The 17,785-nt window shown below is 41.1% G+C and overlaps 2 protein-coding genes across 5 annotated transcripts; one reads left to right on the top strand and one right to left on the bottom strand.

Moving 5' to 3' along the window:
* Positions 1–246: 246 nt before the first annotated feature.
* On the bottom strand, positions 247–7,077 carry pafah1b2 (platelet-activating factor acetylhydrolase 1b, catalytic subunit 2). Of its 2 annotated transcripts, none has more exons than XM_058383519.1 (6): positions 6,939–7,077; positions 3,492–3,572; positions 3,324–3,413; positions 2,392–2,508; positions 2,162–2,284; positions 247–1,801 (listed from the first exon to the last, which is right to left on the bottom strand). In XM_058383519.1, exons 2-6 carry the CDS (start codon positions 3,567–3,569, stop codon positions 1,523–1,525), a joined length of 687 nt encoding a protein of 228 aa, XP_058239502.1. In that variant the 5' UTR covers positions 3,570–3,572; positions 6,939–7,077; the 3' UTR covers positions 247–1,522. The 2 variants fall into 2 exon arrangements, with proteins under 2 accessions (XP_058239502.1, XP_058239501.1); XM_058383518.1 differs by lacking the exon at positions 6,939–7,077 and adding an exon at positions 4,406–4,686.
* On the top strand, positions 6,064–16,538 carry mpzl2b (myelin protein zero-like 2b). Of its 3 annotated transcripts, XM_058383514.1 has the most exons (6): positions 6,064–6,117; positions 6,259–6,298; positions 12,065–12,234; positions 14,209–14,419; positions 14,733–14,889; positions 15,574–16,538. In XM_058383514.1, the coding sequence occupies exons 1-6, from the start codon at positions 6,079–6,081 to the stop codon at positions 15,728–15,730; spliced, it is 774 nt and encodes a 257-aa protein (XP_058239497.1). In that variant the 5' UTR covers positions 6,064–6,078; the 3' UTR covers positions 15,731–16,538. The 3 variants fall into 3 exon arrangements, with proteins under 3 accessions (XP_058239497.1, XP_058239499.1, XP_058239498.1); XM_058383516.1 differs by lacking the exon at positions 6,064–6,117 and having other exon boundaries at positions 6,144–6,298; positions 15,574–16,314; XM_058383515.1 differs by lacking the exons at positions 6,064–6,117; positions 6,259–6,298 and adding an exon at positions 6,887–7,022 and having other exon boundaries at positions 15,574–16,314.
* The last annotated feature ends 1,247 nt before the right edge of the window (positions 16,539–17,785 follow it).

Consider the following 17,785-nt stretch of genomic DNA (forward strand, 5'->3'; position numbering starts at 1 on the left):
GAACCATTTTGTTTTACTGACAGGTTGAAATCCCGACACGGTTGCTGTTTTTTTCACTCAGAGTTAAACTTTTAGACCCCAATCTTTCAATTTTAACCTGTTTTTGAACCAAACGGTGCCGCCATCTTCATAGCTAGTTTCCTCAGAGGAAAGCGAACAGCACTGACAAGATATTGATCGGACTTCTATCCAAAAAGAAAAATAATAATAATAAAAAGATTCCAGTCAATAAAAAGATTCAAGTGGTGACATTCCTCCTTCTTTAATGGAAAGTTTCACACAGCATTTTCTTCAGCGCGTGGCAGTGCGGCTAAGCTAACACTCACTGGCTGACAGGAAACATTAGCATATACACAAACAGCTACGCAGGCGTGTAGTGACGGTTTATATACAGAGAGTTATGGAGTTATAACACACACACACACACACACACCAGTCCAGTCTTGTGAAGTTTAAAATATCTTAAGATAGATGGATTCTGTTTCTGTATATAACATTCTCTCTCTCTCTCTTCCCTCTCTCTCTCTCACACACACACACACACAGTGTGGTTGTGTTTCCTGATTTCAGGAAATGGCAGGAGAAATTCCTTTAAGCTACTCTGTAAAAACAAAACAAAACCAAAAACAAAAAAAGATGAAGGCCAATGAGAGAGAAGGAGAGGCTAAGCGTAGTCAATCAACCAAGCTGTGATTAGCTACAGAGCTAATGTAGTAGACATATACCTAAAAAAAACATCCACTTTTTGGGGTGAATTTCTTCTATTTCTTGGCAGCCATCTTGGACAACCGGAATCACTTTGTGCTCGGCAAAATGCGTTGGGTTTCTCGTAACATCAGTACAGAAAAGCTACCGAGGTGGCGGATGCTAATAGAGCTCCACCGTGAAGCTTCAGGTTCTTTTCTAGAATTTTAGTTTGGAAATGAATTCACGGACCTTCTGTGTAAAACCCGTGCATAAAGATTTAGACGTATTTATTTATAGGAAAGAGTTTGGGGGATACATGAACCTACATTAGCCTTGTAGCTCCAGTGTGTATGGTTGTGTGTGTAATCTGAAACATAGCAGCCATCTTTCATTACACACTGAATAGATCTTTCTGGAAAGGTGTGTGTAAGAAGCTGGCAGTATCAGTGCTACGCTAAAGCATTAAAGGTGCGCAGGGTGTCATTGTTTATTATCCAGTTTGTTGAGGTGGCTCACACACACACACACACACACACACACACACACAGTGCTCAGTGTTGTATATATATTTGTGAGGACTTTGCCATAAATCTCAAGAAACACTTAAATAAATTAAAGCACATTAGAAAAAATGATTAAAACACACACATTTCTGAGAATTAGCAAAGAAGTTTCCCACTTTTTTCACATTTTGCCAACATTTATCACTCACTCTCTCTCTCTCTCTCTCTCTCTCCGCATATATTATGTAATGATGTACGTGTTCCACTTAAAGGATGTGACGGATTCCTGAACCCTGCCTCTCTGAACCCCCCTGCGCCCATGTCGTCTCCTCTCACACGAGCGAGGCCCGCCTCTCCTGCGGTGTCTCCTCCAACAGCTGGAGCAGCAGCTCGTGCAGGGGCGTGGCGATGGCGCCGTAACCGCTGGCCGTCAGGTGCAGGAAGTCGAACATGTCTCGGCAGGAAATGGTGCCGTCAGAGTGCACAAAGCTGCCACCCACGTCCAGGAACTGCACGGGTCCGAGGCGAGGGAGGGCGCAGCGCAGGTAGGTGTTAACTGCTGCGTTCTTATCCCTCAGAGGGTTCGGGAACTCGCCCCTGGGTAACAGACCCTGAGTGGCACAACCGATAAGTTTTAATCAATTAGCTGATCAATTATTTTTACTAATCCCTATCATGTTATATTGTACTGTATTCATTAATTCAACCGCTCCATGTTACATGTTTTTAATTTACATTGCTAGCTAGTCAACAAGTGAATTAGCGTTAATCTAGCTAGCAAGCCAGTAGTTTTAAAGGAATTTATACACTTGCTAGTTCACATGCCACAACACCAAAATGACTACATTTTTACTTACTGCCTCACAGGCTATTCTGCTAGCTAGTCAGAGAGCTAGCTTATTAGCATTAAGGAATTATCTGAAGGTCAAAGTGTGCCTGTATTCTCTCTCTCTCTCTCTTCCACTTCTCACCAGGATGACGATCTTGGCCTTTGGAAGGCGTGAGATGAGCAGCTGTACTATGCTCACGATTCCGCCTGCGACCTGCTCCGCCGTGTGCTCGTGATTATTGGTTCCTACCCACAGCACCACCACCTGGTGGGATCCAAACACAACACACACCAAGTTGTTACTGCTCTTTACAAGGAATGAAAGCTATAGGATAATATCTCTCTATGTTTCTCTCTCTCTGTCTCTCTCACCCGTGGCCTGATGTTCTCCAGTTCTCCGTTCTGCAGCCTCCACAGAACATTGCACGTCGTGTCTCCTCCGATCCCGAAGTTGAGTGCGTGGAGTGGAGAAAAGAGCTCTCGCCACACCTGCACACAACAACCGATCACAAAAGTTTTGGGACAGCTGCACATGAATGTAATATGGAGTTGTCCCGCCCTTTGCAGCTATAACAGCTTCAACTCTTCTGGGAAGGCTTTCCACAAGGTTCAAGTTCCTCCACACCAAACTCACTCATCCATGTCTTTATGGACCTTGTTTTATTCACTGGTGTACAGTCATGTTGGAACAGGAAGGGGTCATCCCCAAACTGTTCCCACAAAGCATGAAACTGTCCAAAATGTCTTGGTATGAAGCTGAAGCATTAAGAGTTCCTTTCACTGGAACTAAGGGGCCGAGCCCAACACCTGAACTCAATTATTTGGAGGGGCGTCCCAAAACTTTTGCCAATATAATCTATCTATCTATCTATCTATCTATCTATCTATCTATCTATCTATCTATCTATCTATCTATCTATCTATCTATCTATAACGTGTTTACAGACTTAATATTAAGGAACCTGCTTGAAATAAGTTCATTCCTGTGATGTTACAGCAAATCTAGAAATCTAGTTTTTTTACTTTCCTGCCTGAACCTGTGAGGATTGAAGCCACATGAAATTACAAATCAGGAACAGCAACAGCAGCTTATTTACAACCCAGAAGACAATGTGGCATTGTGCAGCGTGGCACTGAACTGCAAACTGACACTTCAGGCTCTGTTTCCTGCTTAAAATACCAGATTACTGACAAGCGATAGGGATATACAGTATTATAAATATGGGTTAAAGGTGAAAAGGAGTTTTTAGAAATGTTTCAATGTGAAGGTATGTAGTTTATCACACACACACACACACACACACCTCGTACTGCTGCATCAGCTGTACCATGGAGTCCCCGACAAACAGCACGTCAGGTTCCGCATCCTTACACTCCTGAACGAAGCGGTTGTGCTGCAACACACACACTCATGTCAAATACACAAACTCTTTATATACATAGGCTTATTCATTAAATACACACACACACACCTGTGACATCCAGCGTCCATCACCCTGGACGTCCAGGACCTGTACGGGTTCAGCAGCAGGGTTCTCCTCTTCACTCATTCTCTAAACATAAACAAAAACTTGTAACATCATTGTGTGCCAAAACACACAACTTTACCCTCCCCCAAGATTCACTGGGAATTCCACTTTCGGTGTCCGTTTCCTAGGTTACCCACGATGCCATTTAGGCACCTTCTGATATTGCTCGATCTATAGAGCAATATCAGAAGATGCGGCAGCGCTTTAGTCTTTCACACCAATGCACTGCGACTTCTCCAGCATTTCACTACTTCGGAGCCTGATTTCCTCAGTAAAGAGGAAAGACGTTCTAGCTCACTGTGAAAGCTGTCCATGAGACTTCTGTAGGAAACTCACTGCACTAGCTGTAACAACGTCCCTGGAGTGACATCAGAGCGACACACTAACTTCTCACGGGAATAACGAAAACACAACACCACTCCATAAATAGAAATATATTTCATATTCTATTAATATCCAGAATATCACCTGCAACAGGAAGTTATGTAGCCCAAAAAAGGTGCAGGAATACCCAAAATGCACTGCTGTTTGTAGGAAATAAAGAGTAATCTTAATAAACACACCATTTCATACACGGTGCATGAAAGCACGCTATACATTCAGGCTCTAATGCTCTAATTCTGGCTGATAATCCAGTAGTTTCCTTATGATGCATGAAATCCTCGCTGAAAGCTCTTGTTTATTGTCTAATCGGGATATTTGGATGATATCGGGCCGTGAATTACAGCTGCATCCTGCGTTAGAGGCCTCTCCTGATATGACTAAATACCCAGACAGGCTGCAACAATAACGTTTGCAAGCATTGATATTAATATTAATACACACACACACACACACACACACACACACAGTCTCACCTGCTAATCAGATGAATTCACTAAAGCAGGAAGCAGCAGAAAGATGACTGATAGCGGAGGATGCTGCGCTTTGGTGCTGATGTTGCGCCCAGTCTCGCACGCGCACGGTTTTTGTTTTGTTTAGTTTTTGTTGTAAAAAGGAAAAAAATGGCGACGCGATGTTTATGCGCCACAAAAATCGTTTCTGTTCAGCGGATATGTTTGGAAAATCACGGACGGAGGGTTTTGATCACCGAAACCGGTTATGTCCGCCCCTTTTTTCTAGGGTTGCCAGGTTTGTGCATACTTTCACCTCAACCCAGGCAATTGTTCCACACAAAGAACTCCCGAGTTCATAATAGATCTATATATATATATATAGTTAAATAGACTTAACCCCCAAAATATATTTTTATTTATAAAAAAAAAATTATGACACATTCCAGCACTAGTCGTCTGTTTGTCCAATTAATGCTCACTAATAGACAGATGTCCCGCCCCCAGGATTGTGTCTTGCTCTACAGCAGAAGCTTGTTAACTCTAAAATGGATGTATTTTATTTATTTGGAGGATGGTGCAGGTTTGTGCAAGGTGTTGGTCATGTGATAGCCATGTTTGAGAGCAACATGGACCTGTTCAGTGTCCAACGCCTGTGGAAGAAGAATCAACTTCAGAAAGGTAACAGTAACTCCACTTCATCACACCACCCTGTTGATTATTTTCCCATAGCGCACATTTTAACAATCACATTTGAATCCTTGCTAAGAAAGTAAAGTGACAGGGCCGGTGGTAGCTCCAGTGGATAAGGCTCTGTATTGTTGATTGGAAGGTTCAAGATGTATCACCGCCAAGCTGCCACCATTGGGCCCTTGAGCAAAGGCCGTAACCTTTCCTGCTCCATTACAGCTGACCCTGCGCTCTGAGCCCAATCCTACAAGGATGGGATATGCGAAGAAAGAATTTCACTGTGCAGTAATGTATGTGTGACAAGTTAAGGCAACTTAACTTAAAGTCACGGTAATGGACAAAAGTTTTAAGTTTAAAAGAGGACGTCAATCTTCTTCTTTTTCTACCACAATAAGAGACAAACATTTAGAGCCTTTTAGAGAGAGAACACCAGTATGGATGGAAAATAGAGTCATTGAAATGCTGATGTACATCTTGTTACCATAGGAACTGGTAGGATCCCAATCTGGCAACCGTGTAAACCCTGTTTCCGACGCAGGCACGCTCTCTTCCCAAATTCGTCCCAAGTGGACACCAAATGCACTACACAGGGTACAGAAGTCTTTATTTAATGCCCTGATGTAGTGCTCCTTTAAAGGGAACGTAAGGATTTGGCATAAATATATACTTCCGGCTGCACTTCGCCCCGCCTCCTTTGTTTTGATAGCTAAAAATAAAGGAGATTTTTGCTAAATGAAAGGAAATGGAACCAAATTAGATAATCAAGAACAAAATCTAAATAATTCAGTCATAAATCAGAATTTTATATTAGCGTTTAGAAAATCTGTTAAATAATCACACGTTTATTATAATAAATATTTTGTATCATTTTAACTCCATTAATTACCTTCAACCAGATATAGGGTTAAATTCGAGATATCAATCAGGCAACCCTGTTCTCTAGTAACAACAAAACCTGCCCACAAGATGGCGGAAGAGGCGCGAGGCCAAAAACTGCTTTTAATTTAATGTTTTGGCACCTGCACGAGATTTTATTCAAAATAAAGGTCTGTGAGGTATTTTTTTTTATAGTTTCATTCTGTTCATTATGATTTCAGTCCTTTAGTGAAAGTAGAAAATACCAGTGGCTAAAAGATGCAGCTAAATGATTTATCATTTATTGACTCATCGTTATGGCAACATCACAGGAAGTCGCACGAGAACGCTCGACCTGTCTATTACCTCCAGGTAAGGAAAACAACAACAACGACAAAAAAAACCAGCATTTTAAAAACATTTATTCGCATATTACCTCAAAATTCTCTCTAAAACCTCTGACTCTTTATCTCGTTGTTTTCTTCCGTCGTGTTTTTGTAGTTTATTTATTCATTTATTTATTTTTATTGTTTTTATAGTATCATGTACTCGATATATCACACGTCAAAAGTCTTTCTTTTGAAATAAAATTCAAATTCTTGAGTCAAACTTTTGAGAAAATAAGGAAAAGTTTCGAGATGATTTTTTTTTTAAATGTGATATTAAATTTTGAGATAAAATACAAGACATTCAGAGATCATACAGTGAGAGTTAATAAATCGAAATTTTAAGGGAAAATGTAATAGATAAATGAACGGCACGTGAACTCGGGGAAAAGTTTTCCTTTTCCCACCTTTTTCCAGAAAAAAAATCCGACCTCGCGCATCAGGCATGAACAATTCGGCGCGTGCTGTCTCCGCCCACGCTCGCGACCCTTCCGCTCTCTTTTAATCACGTCAGGAGTTTCAGAAGTGGCTTGAAGCTCGGAGCGAGGAGTGAAATCAAAACTTTGTCACACACACATCTCCAGACACACACACACAGACACACACACACACGCGCACACACACACCTCTGGGATTTGCGCTGCTTTTTCTCATGTTTCGGATATGGAAGCGCTTTCTGGTCAGTGTTGTAGGTGTTCTCCTCAGTTCAGGTGAGTCGCGAGTGCGCGCGAGCTTCACTTCCTGTTTGTGAAAACGTTTTGGTTTGGAGTGTGTGTGTGTGTGAGTGAGTGTGTGAGTGAGTGTGTGAGTGAGTGTGTGAGTGAGTGTGTGTGTGTTTTGACAGCCTCTCCCTACTATGAAGTAACCACACGACGTAAAAGCTCTGGATAGTGTCTTTGTTCGTTTTGTCTTGTCTGTAACTTTAACCCACTGTAGATGTTTAGTTTAAAAGTCATATTTATTTGTGTTGCCTTTTCAGAAGGTTTATCCGTTTATAGTCACGTTTAACGTTTCGGGGCGTCTATGACGCAACTGACACATAGTGTATACACTGATCAGGCATAACATTATGACTACAAACCGGTGCCGTGAATAAGACTGATGACCTCCTCATCACGGCACCTGTTAGTGGGTGGGATATATTAGGCAGCAGGTGAACATTTTGTCCTCAAAGTTGATGTTAGAAGCAGGAAAAATGGACAAGCGTAAGGATTTGAGCTTTGAGTTTGACCAAAAGGGCCAAATTGTGATGGCTAGACCACTGGATCAGGGCATCTCCAAAACTGCAGCTCTTGTGGGGTGTTCCCGGTCTGCAGTGGTCAGTATCTATCAAAAGTGGTCCAAGGAAGGAACAGTGGTGAACCGGAGACAGGGTCATGGGCGGTCAAGGCTCATTGCACATGTGGAGCAAAGGCTGGACCGTGTGATCCGATCCAACAGACAAGCTACTGTTGCTCAGATTGCTGAAGAAGTTAAGGCTGGTTCAGATAGAAAGGTATCAGGATACACAGTGCAGGACGGGTCAGGGCAGCAAAAGGCGGACCAACACAATATTAGGTGGTCATAATATTATGCCTGGTCAGTTTATCCAGCTGACACTAAAGACATTGCAACAATAAAATCTGGAAGCAAATGAAACTCACACCAACCTTGTGCTTCCTTAAAATGTCTTTTTAAGATGCAGACCAGATATTACTATGTTTTTATTCATTCCTTGCCGTTTCCCATTTTTTTTCCAAAACGACAGGTTATGAAATAAAATTAGACGGTAATAAGAGGTCATTTTTCAATCAGCGTGGGTGTTATACTGGACGCTCTACACAGCCGAAGCACGGTGGTGGTAGCATCATGGTGCGTTGACCTCGTGCTTTCTAAATCCCTTTCAGTGACGTTTGTTGGTCAGAGGGGTGCAACTGAGACTCGGATGAACTGCTTTTCCACAACTTTGTCCTGGAATTGTTTTGCTATGGAATAAAATCACTGTCGAAAATAATCGTGCGTAAACTCCAAAATGTACGACTATGACGGTTTACACACACAAAGCTAGTTTTCACAACAGCTCTGTTACACCGCACGACGTGAGAAATTACACCCACGAAGAGCGCTGTGTGAAAACACTGTCAAAAATACCTCATCAAGGTCACATGCACAGGCATTACTACACAGTTTCAGATTCGGACATATTCGGCACTAATAACAGAGAGGAGTAATATTACAGAGATAGTTTAACTATAGTAGGTAGGATTAGCCCTCAGGGATCACCTTCACCGAAGGCCTTTGTACTGTTGGTCAGTAATACAGTAACTGAAGCGCTTCATTTACCTTCTTTTATAATAAATGCGCAAGATTTGATTAGGTGTAGCCTGACAAATAAATTAATAAGAAATTTATTGACCCAAGATAAATTTCCAAATCAAGCTAATCGAAATAATGAGGCTCACATTTTTACCAAGAGCTCTATTTTTAAATTAAGAACCATGTATCCCTCCTTTCCCATACGTATCTGCCCATCTTTAGAGTTTCTTGGATATAAATTTCATATTGATCACAATAATTGTACCTTTTGTGATGTTGATATTGAACCACTGTACATTTATTCTTTGACTGTTTACTCAGTAGAGCCTTTTGGTCTGAGACATTCGAGTGGATTAAAGTTTCAATCAAGCTTCTTCTCCATTTTCTAAACATGATGTTTGGTTTATTACTGGAACATACTCAATTTGTGCTGAATATTATTTTCATTTTGGGCAAATTTTATATTCATAAATATAAGTGCCTTAAAACAAAGCCGTTGTTTTTCTGTTTTTCAAAAGGAATTTTGGACGTACTGTAAATCTGTAAGATTGCTAAAAGACTGTTTAGTTTATTGCAGAAATTATTAGAAGACCCTACTGTGTCATTCTTTTCCTTTTTTTCTTCTTAATGTTCATCTTCTTATGATCTTGTTTTGCCTTATTGTATTTGTGTTTTTTTGCAGTAAAAAAATCGATTCATCTTCCCTGGGATAGTAATGCCTGTGACCTTGATGAGGTATTTTTGACAGTGGTTTCACACAACGCTCTTCGTGGGTGTAATTTTTTAGTAACAGAGCTGTTGTGAAAACTAGCGCTCTGTCTGTAAACCATTTTGAAGTTGTACTCTAACAAACACACAATATCTCCTATCTGTAAACTGTCATTTGACAAAACGCAGAATTACATACAGTAGTTTTAAATTGCACACGAGTGAATCACAATTACACACAAACGCTCTGAATTACCCACAATTATTTTCGACAGTGATTTTATTCCATATTTTGCTAGCTGCTTGGTTACAGATTTGTCTCCCACTGTGATTCCTTCCACAAGTGTATCGGAAAGTTCCCCGCATCAACGATCTCGCACGTTAAACAGGTTTAGATTATGCGAAGCCGAACTAACAAGTCCCCGTGAAAGATGTTACGGCATGAGGACCAGCAGGTTGATGAAATCCTGGGATAGAAATAAAGTAGAAAATAAATCAACACCTTCATGTGCAGTGGTATAAAATGCTGTATAATTGTAGCTACTGAGTAGGGCTTTAAACATGGGGGTGGTGAGAAATTCTGAGAAAGACGCAATCCTGTGATGTCGAAATACTAACAATGCTAACTGAGAGCTCACAGTTGTGAAATTTTTTCGCAACAGTTTAGATTCGTGTTACATAAAGCTGGTTTTTATTCATTTCAGTCTGTCATCAGTTCACTGTGTGTGAGGTCTTTAAGAGCATATTTTCTCACAAACACTTGATTTGTGAGTGAATCAGAGTGAAAAATGAAATGCTGTTGTGGTGTTCAGTCACATTCGTGTTGCTGGTATTCAAGCAGAACAAGTCTTAGCTTGTGGAGTCTTCCTTATAAATCAGTGCCGGTGTCAAGTTCCTCAACTGAAGTGTGGTGCTTTTTTGACCATTTCTGGACCTGGTGCTTTATGCAGAATTGAACCTCGAGTCTTGATGTGATCTGTTTAATTATAAGCGGATTAGACGGTTTGAAAAGTTTGACCCGTCTCACGCAGTCACTTATGTTTGCATCATCTAGCAACGGGCATGGTCTGTAACAAACGCTGGTTTTATTTTCTCAAAATATAACCACAGCAACCCAACATGACCGACGTGACTCAGATGCTGTTCGTGGAAAATACGCACTACTACCCCTTTCGTTTGGATCACACACAATCCCAGTCCTGCTGCACACCTCTAACCAGAAATATTCAAAATATTCAGTTTTAATGAAGAGTTGATGTGTACATGCACATGTTGAGACTTAATTTGCCCCACAGTGCTACATGAAGATGTTTTTGATCGAGACTACGCCTACATCTACTTTTCAGGTGTAATACATCGCCTACTACTAGATTAACAGCTTCTGCCAAACAGAACTCGTACCATGAATGCACATTAGTTGTGGGCTGGTTGTTGTGCTCGTGTAACAGGAACCTAGCCGACGCACGATGTGTGTTTAATTTGCATTTGTGTGCGATTGTATTCGTGTGTGTGTGTGTGTGTTGCTGAGGCAGAAGTGCCACATTTAGAGAGAGAGGGAGAGAAAGAGAGAAGGGAGGGAGGGAGTGAGAGAGACAGATGGTGAGAAAGAAAGAGAGAGAGAGGGAGAGAGAAAAAGGGAAACAGAAAGGGAGAGAAAAAAATAGAGAGGGAGAGAGAAAGATAGGGAGAAAAAGAGAGAGATGGGGAAAGAAAGAGAGGGGGGCAGAAAGAGGGGAAAAGAAAAAGAGAGAAAGAGAGAGGGTGGGAAAAAGAGAAAGAAGGAAAGAGTGAGCAGGAGAAAGACAGAGGGGAACGGAGAGAGTGAGTGAGGGTGAGGGGGGAGGGAGAGAGAGAGAGAAGTGGGGTGAAGGCCAGTGTGGTGGAGAGTTTACTTCTCTAACCAGCCAAGTTTGTACTGGAGAAATGTAAACAGTGTCCTACGCTACACACACACACACACACACACACACACACACACACCCCATTCCATACACAAGTTTACACTGACTCTTAAACTTGTAAAACTAATGAAAGTGGAAGCCATTATCTCTTTTTCTTTACTTTTTTTAATGAACTGCTACTGAACATTTGTGAAGGGGGAAAAATGAACAAGAAGACGATGAGGTCATCAAAGGAGCTGCAGCCAAAACCCACAGTCATGGGGTGTGTCCCAAACCGAGCTCTGAGCATCGCAGTCGCTGGCCACGCTGACAGAGTGCAGATGTTTGGAGCTCCAGTTCTCGAGTCCTCCTCGGCTTTGAGGACTTTTCGGGCATGGCAGGTCCAGCTGCCCACAACCCTATCCACCATCACCACCACCACCACCCTCTGCCTCATTTACTTTAATTCTCATTGGTCAGAAGTGCCGAGCTGCAAACCACTGGTTCAAATCTGTAATTGTTTCCTTGGTAACAAGGTGTGCGTTTGTGACTCATACGGGAAACGTTAGATGTTGAACAATTAAGTCATTGACATGGCGGAGATTTTCGGAAGGAGTTGTTTGTGTAAATTGTATGGAAGGAGTCTACGGTGTCCGAGGTAAAGCTGGGGCTTGAAGTTTTCCGGTAAAAAAAAAAAAAAGTGTCGGGAAAGAACCTTCCACAACATGAATGTAGCTAGAAATGGATAAAAAAAGTTTGGATCTCACTGCACCATGAAAGGTTTTAGGTCATGAGGGTGTAGTCAAGTCCGCAGAGCTTTCGAGATAAGAAGCCAGACTCTTTGATCAACCTGCTCTCTGTGTGTCCAGGCGTGACTCACGTCCTGGCCATCGAGGTGTCCACGCCCAAAGACCAGACGGCGGTTAACGGGACAGACGTTCGGCTCAAATGCTCCTTCAAATCCACATCTCCTGTGTCTGAGAAATCGGTGTCCGTCTCCTGGAGCTTTAAACCCCTAGGCCCAGGCATGGAGGAACAGGTGAGGAGCAGATAGAGGAGAAGTAAACACACTGACGGAGTCTTTTATCATCAAAATATCTGTCGATGAAGAACTTGCGGTCTTGTGTATGCTGTAGGAAGATCTGAGCGATATAGTCTGAAAACTCCAAAATAAATATTTGCAATGAAATTTTCACTTATTTAATTTTTTAATTATTTTATACTATTATCAGAATTTATACACTAAAAGATTCTCACATTTTTTTTAAAATTTAAAATGAAAATGTATTTTTATTTGCCTTCAAAATTACCCAAACAATTTCTAAATCGCACCAAAACAACCTGTGTACAATATATATAAATACATGTAAATATTTATTATAATATATAAATACATACAGAAATATATATTTTTATTTATGCATGAAACAGGCAAAGTAAATATAAATTCAATGTTATTTTTATATATATATATATAATATACAGTGAGGGAAAAAATTATATGATCCCCTGCTGATTTTGTACGTTTGCCCGCTGACAAAGAAATGATCAGTCTGTAATTTTAATGGTAGGTTTATTTGAACAGTGAGAGACAGAAAAAGAACAAAAAAATCCATAAAAACACATTTCAGAAAAGTTCTACATTGATTTGCATTTTAATGAGTGAAATAAGTATTTGATCCCCTATCAATCAGAGAGATTTCTGGCTTCCAGGTGTCTTTTATACAGGTAAGGAGCTGAGATTACAGTAGGAGCACTCTCGGGGAGTGCTCTTAATCTCAGCTCTTTGACTGTATAAAAGACACCTGTCCACAGAAGGAAGCAATCAATCAGATTCCAAACTCTCCATCATGGTCAAGACCAAAGAGCTGTCCGTGGATGTCATGGACAAGATTGTAGACCTACACAAGGCTGGAATGAGCTACAAGACCATCACCAAGCAGCTTGGTGAGAAGGTGACAACAGTTGGTGCGATTATTCCCAAATGGAAGAAACACAAAAGGACTGTCAATCTTCCTCGGTCTGGGGCTCCATGCAAGATCTCACCTTATGGAGTTTCAATGATCATGAGAACGGCGAGGAATCAGCCCAGAATTACACTGGAGGATTTTGTCAATGATCTCAAGGCAGCTGGGACCATAGTCACCAAGAAACAATTGGTAACACACTACGCCGTGAAAGACTGAAATCCAGTAGCACCCGCAAGGTCCCCCTGCTAAAGAAAGCACATGTACCGGCTCATCTGAAGTTTGCCAGTAAACATCTGAATGATTCAGAGGTCATGTGGTCAAATGAGACCAAAATCCAACTCTTTGGCATCAACTCAACTCGCTGTGTTTGGAGGAGGAGGAATGCTGCCTATGACTCCCAAGAAGACTATCCCCACTGTCAAACATGGAGGTGGAAACATTATGCTTTGGGGGTGTTTTTCTGCTAAGGGACATGACAACCGCACCGCATCAAAGGGACGATGGACGGAGCCATGTACCATCAAATCTTGAGTGAGAACCTCCTTCCCTCAGCCAGGGCATTGAAAATGGGTCATGGATGCAAAGAGGAGTGGGCCCAAATTCCTTGAGATGTGAGATGTGTGCAAACCTGGTGGCCAACTACAAGAAATGTCTGATGTCTGTGATTGCCAACAAGGGTTTTCCACCAAGTACTAAGTCATGTTTTGCAAAGGGGTCAAATACTTATTTCACTCAATAAAATGCAAATCAATGTAGAACTTTTTGAAATGTGTTTTTCTGGATTTTTTTTTGTCTCTCACTGTTCAGATAAACCTACCATTAAAATTAGACTGATCATTTCTTTATCAGTGGGCAAACGTACAAAATCAGCAGGGGATCAAATAATCTTTTCCCTCACTGTGTGTGTATATATATATATAATTAATAATAATAATAATAATAATAATAATAATAATAATTATTATTATTATTATTTTTGCCTGTTTCATGTTTACTTATATAACGTTATATATCATTCCCTTCCTCCATCCTCTTTTCTGCAGTTTTTCTATTATCATGAGGAACCCTTCCTCCCTGAAAAGGGTCACTTCAAAGGTCATGTGATGTGGTCGGGGAACGTGTTGAAGAACGACGCCTCCATCACGCTGAGCGATGTGCAGTTCAGCTTTAACGGCACCTACACCTGCCAGGTGCGCAATCCGCCCGACGTGCAAGGCTTCACCAGCGAGACCCGCCTGGAGGTGGTGCAGTCAGGTGAGATGTCACGGCACAGCTCAGGCTTCATCTCCTCCTCATCCTGATCTTCAACACCAGGGCTGATTTAATCCGGCTGTATCCCTGCCTTTCTGATACTGACTCTTCCTGCTGCTCTTCTGATCCTGAGCTCTGAGAAGATGAAGGTGTTTGACACCGAACTGTTGTTTAGTAAATAGTTGATAAATGATATCTAGACCTCTCTCTCTCTCTATCGTGCTCTCTCTCTCTCTCTCTTTGGTCTTTCTCTCTCTGTCTCCCTCTCTGTCTGTCTCTCTTTTGTTCTCTCTCTCTCCCTCTCTCTCCCTCTCAGTGAAGCTGTCCGAGATTGGAATTCTGGCCGCGGCGGTGGGCGGAGCCGTCGTTCTGGTCCTCCTCATCCTCGCCATCGTCTTCATCTCGCGTTACTTCCGAAGTCGCCACGGAGATGCAGCCATAGAGCTGCAAGACTCGAAGCAGGGGAGCGTATGGTGAGACAGGAAGGGGCGGTGCCTCTAGAACCGGCCGCGTCTCTAATTGGAACAACCCTACTGTCCTCTTCCTCTGGTTCCTTCAAAGAGCTTCTTATTTTGTGAGACAAAAAAAGATAAAGAAAAAGAAAAAAGATGTTCCTGGGCTGCGGATTTCGAACCGAAACTTTTGAACTGAAATGTTTATTTTTTAAAAAAAATTCTATTTTTAGCTGGAATGAGGATATTTTTAAACACATTTATTGTCTCATAAAATATAAATTTCTTGTAAATAATAATAATAAAATCTCCTAACTTCTCTTTTAATCTTGTAAATTCAGATCGGTGGTATGCGCTTGTTTCTTTTTCTTTTTTTTTTTCTTTTAAGGCACTTTACAGAGCACCAAATAAATAAAACCTGATATTTTATTTTACCAAAAGCTGCACTTTTTACCCATCAGTTACTCTGATTAGATTGTGTGGAAATAATCGCTCACCACCATGTTCCAGACCGACAGGTGCTTCCAAAAGTATTGGAACGAACCATGATTGGTGTCTGATTTCTTGGCTTGGGTGCGATGCAAACTTTTCCTTTTTCGTCTCTTTCTGTTGTTTCTGCTATATGTTTCATGTCGCATCTTTCTTTAATGTGGCTTGTTTGTTTGTTCATCTGTCTGTCTGCTCACATGCTAACAAACACGCCAGCTTTCTGGAGGAGTCCGTACCGATAAACCAACCAGAGAAAGTGCTAGAAAAGGACAAGCTTCAGCTCCAAGACGATCTAGAAAAGAAACTTCCTGAAGAAATGACGACGCTTAAAGAATCTGAGGCTAACTCAATAGCCGCCGCCGCCGACGACTAAGCGTTTCTTGAAATTCTGCGAAACCCGATGCAGATGTGACTGCTTCCTTTTCCTGTATGTAACGATTTGAATGATTGTTTTGTAGTTTTTTATTTTTTTTATTTTCGAATCGCTTTGATTAGGAAATGATCAGACTGAAAGTTAATGTTAGCGGAGAAAAAAAACGTGCTCAGAACGTGACGCTAGCAGTAAACATTTAAGTAGATGCTAAGCCCTGAAATGATGGGAATCGAACGAGAGACAATCTAGCAAACATGCTAACACTGATATGACACAAAAAGTGAAAATTTCAACATGGTCTCAGTGGTAAATTTACAGAAATATGAAATGCTTCATTTGACAGGAAGAGAAGGTGAAGGTAGTTTTTTTTTTTTTTTCTCCCCTTATGATATTTTTTATACATTTTTATAAAACATTTACTGATTTTTTTTTTTATGGCAATTTTGAGCACGAGGTCGACGGTTTTTAAAAAAAAAAAAAATCAATAACAAAAAAAGCCAAATGATCAACAAAATTTCAACATTTTAATAGAAATGAACAAATAAATAAATATATAAATATTTAAAAAAATTATCTGATGTTTTATACAAACTGCATTGTATCATTAAGTTGTTTGTACTTTTTTAAAATCTCCATTTGTACTTTTTTGTTTAAGCTGTAAGAAATGAGCTGACGGTGTGGGTGTGGTTAGTGTTGTTTGCTGTTGTTGTGTATCTCGACGCAGTGCTCTGGATGTGAAGATTCTGGGAACTTCAGTCTCATCTTCTGTATCTCGGATTGTTCTGTCCCTCTGTCTGTCTGAGTGGGTTTTTTAAAATTTTTTATAAAAGATCTGGAATGTTTTAAGAGAAATAAAAGATTTGTGCGAAAACGTGTGTGTGTGAGAGAGAGAAAGAGAAATTGTGTGTGTGTGTGTGTGTGTGTGTGTGAGAGATAGCAAGAGAAATTGTGTGTGTGTGTGTGTGTGTGTGTGTGTGAGAGAGAGAGAGAGAAAAACCCTTTTTTGTGTGTGAGAGAGAGTGGGATTGTGTGTGTGTGTACACATTCCACAGATCAGTGCATCAGGTGTGTATCTGCTTGTTGTTCTCAGTAATAAGTGTGTGTAGTTACAGTCAGGTCAGTGATCACACACCGTGGGCATGTTGAGTCTCGCTCTGCGCTGCTTTGTCCCTGAAAACAGGTTTGTGTTGAAGTCATTTTTCTGCTGTTTATCTTCTCTTCTCTTCCAGAAGCCACGCCCACACCTCACTCTTCCACAGTTACTCTCAGGGTTGAACAGCAGCGTGTGTGTTACTAACATCTGTGATGAGAGAGAGAGAGAGAGAAAAAAAATCACTACAAATATACAATTGTAATGCGATACACACTCCCTGGCCACTTTATTAGGAACACCTGTGCACACCCGTTAACCGATCAGGTGGCAGCAGCACAACCACACCAAAGTCCCTGCAGGTACAAAACATCAGAACGTGATCTCGGTGGCTTTAACTTTTATTAATAATCAATCTGTACAAGCATGGCGAGCGGAAAAGCATCTCAAATGCAGGAATCCTCGAGGCGGAGGAGCCACAGCCGTAGATCAGGTTCCACTCCTTTAGCCAAGAACAAGAATCTGGACGAACAGCTGATGTTTTTTGTTTTTTTTTGCAGAAAAAATCTTCTAGCACTTGGGACGTTCTGAAACGTTAAAACAGACGACTTCATCTCAGACATCAGTCCTAGCGTTTGGTACGGAACCCGTAAACTGTTTTATGGTGGACATGCTATCGATCGTGCTGCGGAGATGGACGAAGGCTTAGTGGTGTACGCAAAAAGGAAGTGGCTTTTTATATAAATTAAGGCAATGAGTGTGTGTATGTGTGTGTGTCTGGGGGTCGTATATATTTATATCTTAGTGGGGACCAAATTTCACAAGGATTACAATATATGACCTTTCTTATGTTTTTCTGAGGTGAGATGAAGGTTGTGTTAATTAGCTGCATTGTTTATTATAGGAATGTCCTCATGAGGAAAGTAAGGTGTGTGTGTGTGTGTGTGTGTGTGTGTGCATGCTGC

This window comes from Hemibagrus wyckioides, linkage group LG28, assembly GCF_019097595.1.
Source record: "Hemibagrus wyckioides isolate EC202008001 linkage group LG28, SWU_Hwy_1.0, whole genome shotgun sequence".
Taxonomy (NCBI): domain Eukaryota; kingdom Metazoa; phylum Chordata; class Actinopteri; order Siluriformes; family Bagridae; genus Hemibagrus; species Hemibagrus wyckioides.

Excerpts from the sequence above, each read along its gene's own strand:
- mpzl2b (XM_058383514.1), top strand. The coding sequence starts at position 6,079 with ATGTTTTGGCACCTGCACGAGATTTTATTCAAAATAAAG. Across the intron at positions 14,420-14,732 it reads CCTGGAGGTGGTGCAGTCAG|TGAAGCTGTCCGAGATTGGA; the intron begins GTGAGATGTCAC and ends TCTCCCTCTCAG. Across the intron at positions 14,890-15,573 it reads TCGAAGCAGGGGAGCGTATG|CTTTCTGGAGGAGTCCGTAC; the intron begins GTGAGACAGGAA and ends CAAACACGCCAG.
- pafah1b2 (XM_058383519.1), bottom strand. The coding sequence starts at position 3,569 with ATGAGTGAAGAGGAGAACCCTGCTGCTGAACCCGTACAGGTCCTGGAC. Across the intron at positions 2,509-3,323 it reads AGCTGATGCAGCAGTACGAG|GTGTGGCGAGAGCTCTTTTC; the intron begins GTGTGTGTGTGT and ends TGTTGTGTGCAG. Across the intron at positions 1,802-2,161 it reads AGGCCAAGATCGTCATCCTG|GGTCTGTTACCCAGGGGCGA; the intron begins GTGAGAAGTGGA and ends TGTGCCACTCAG.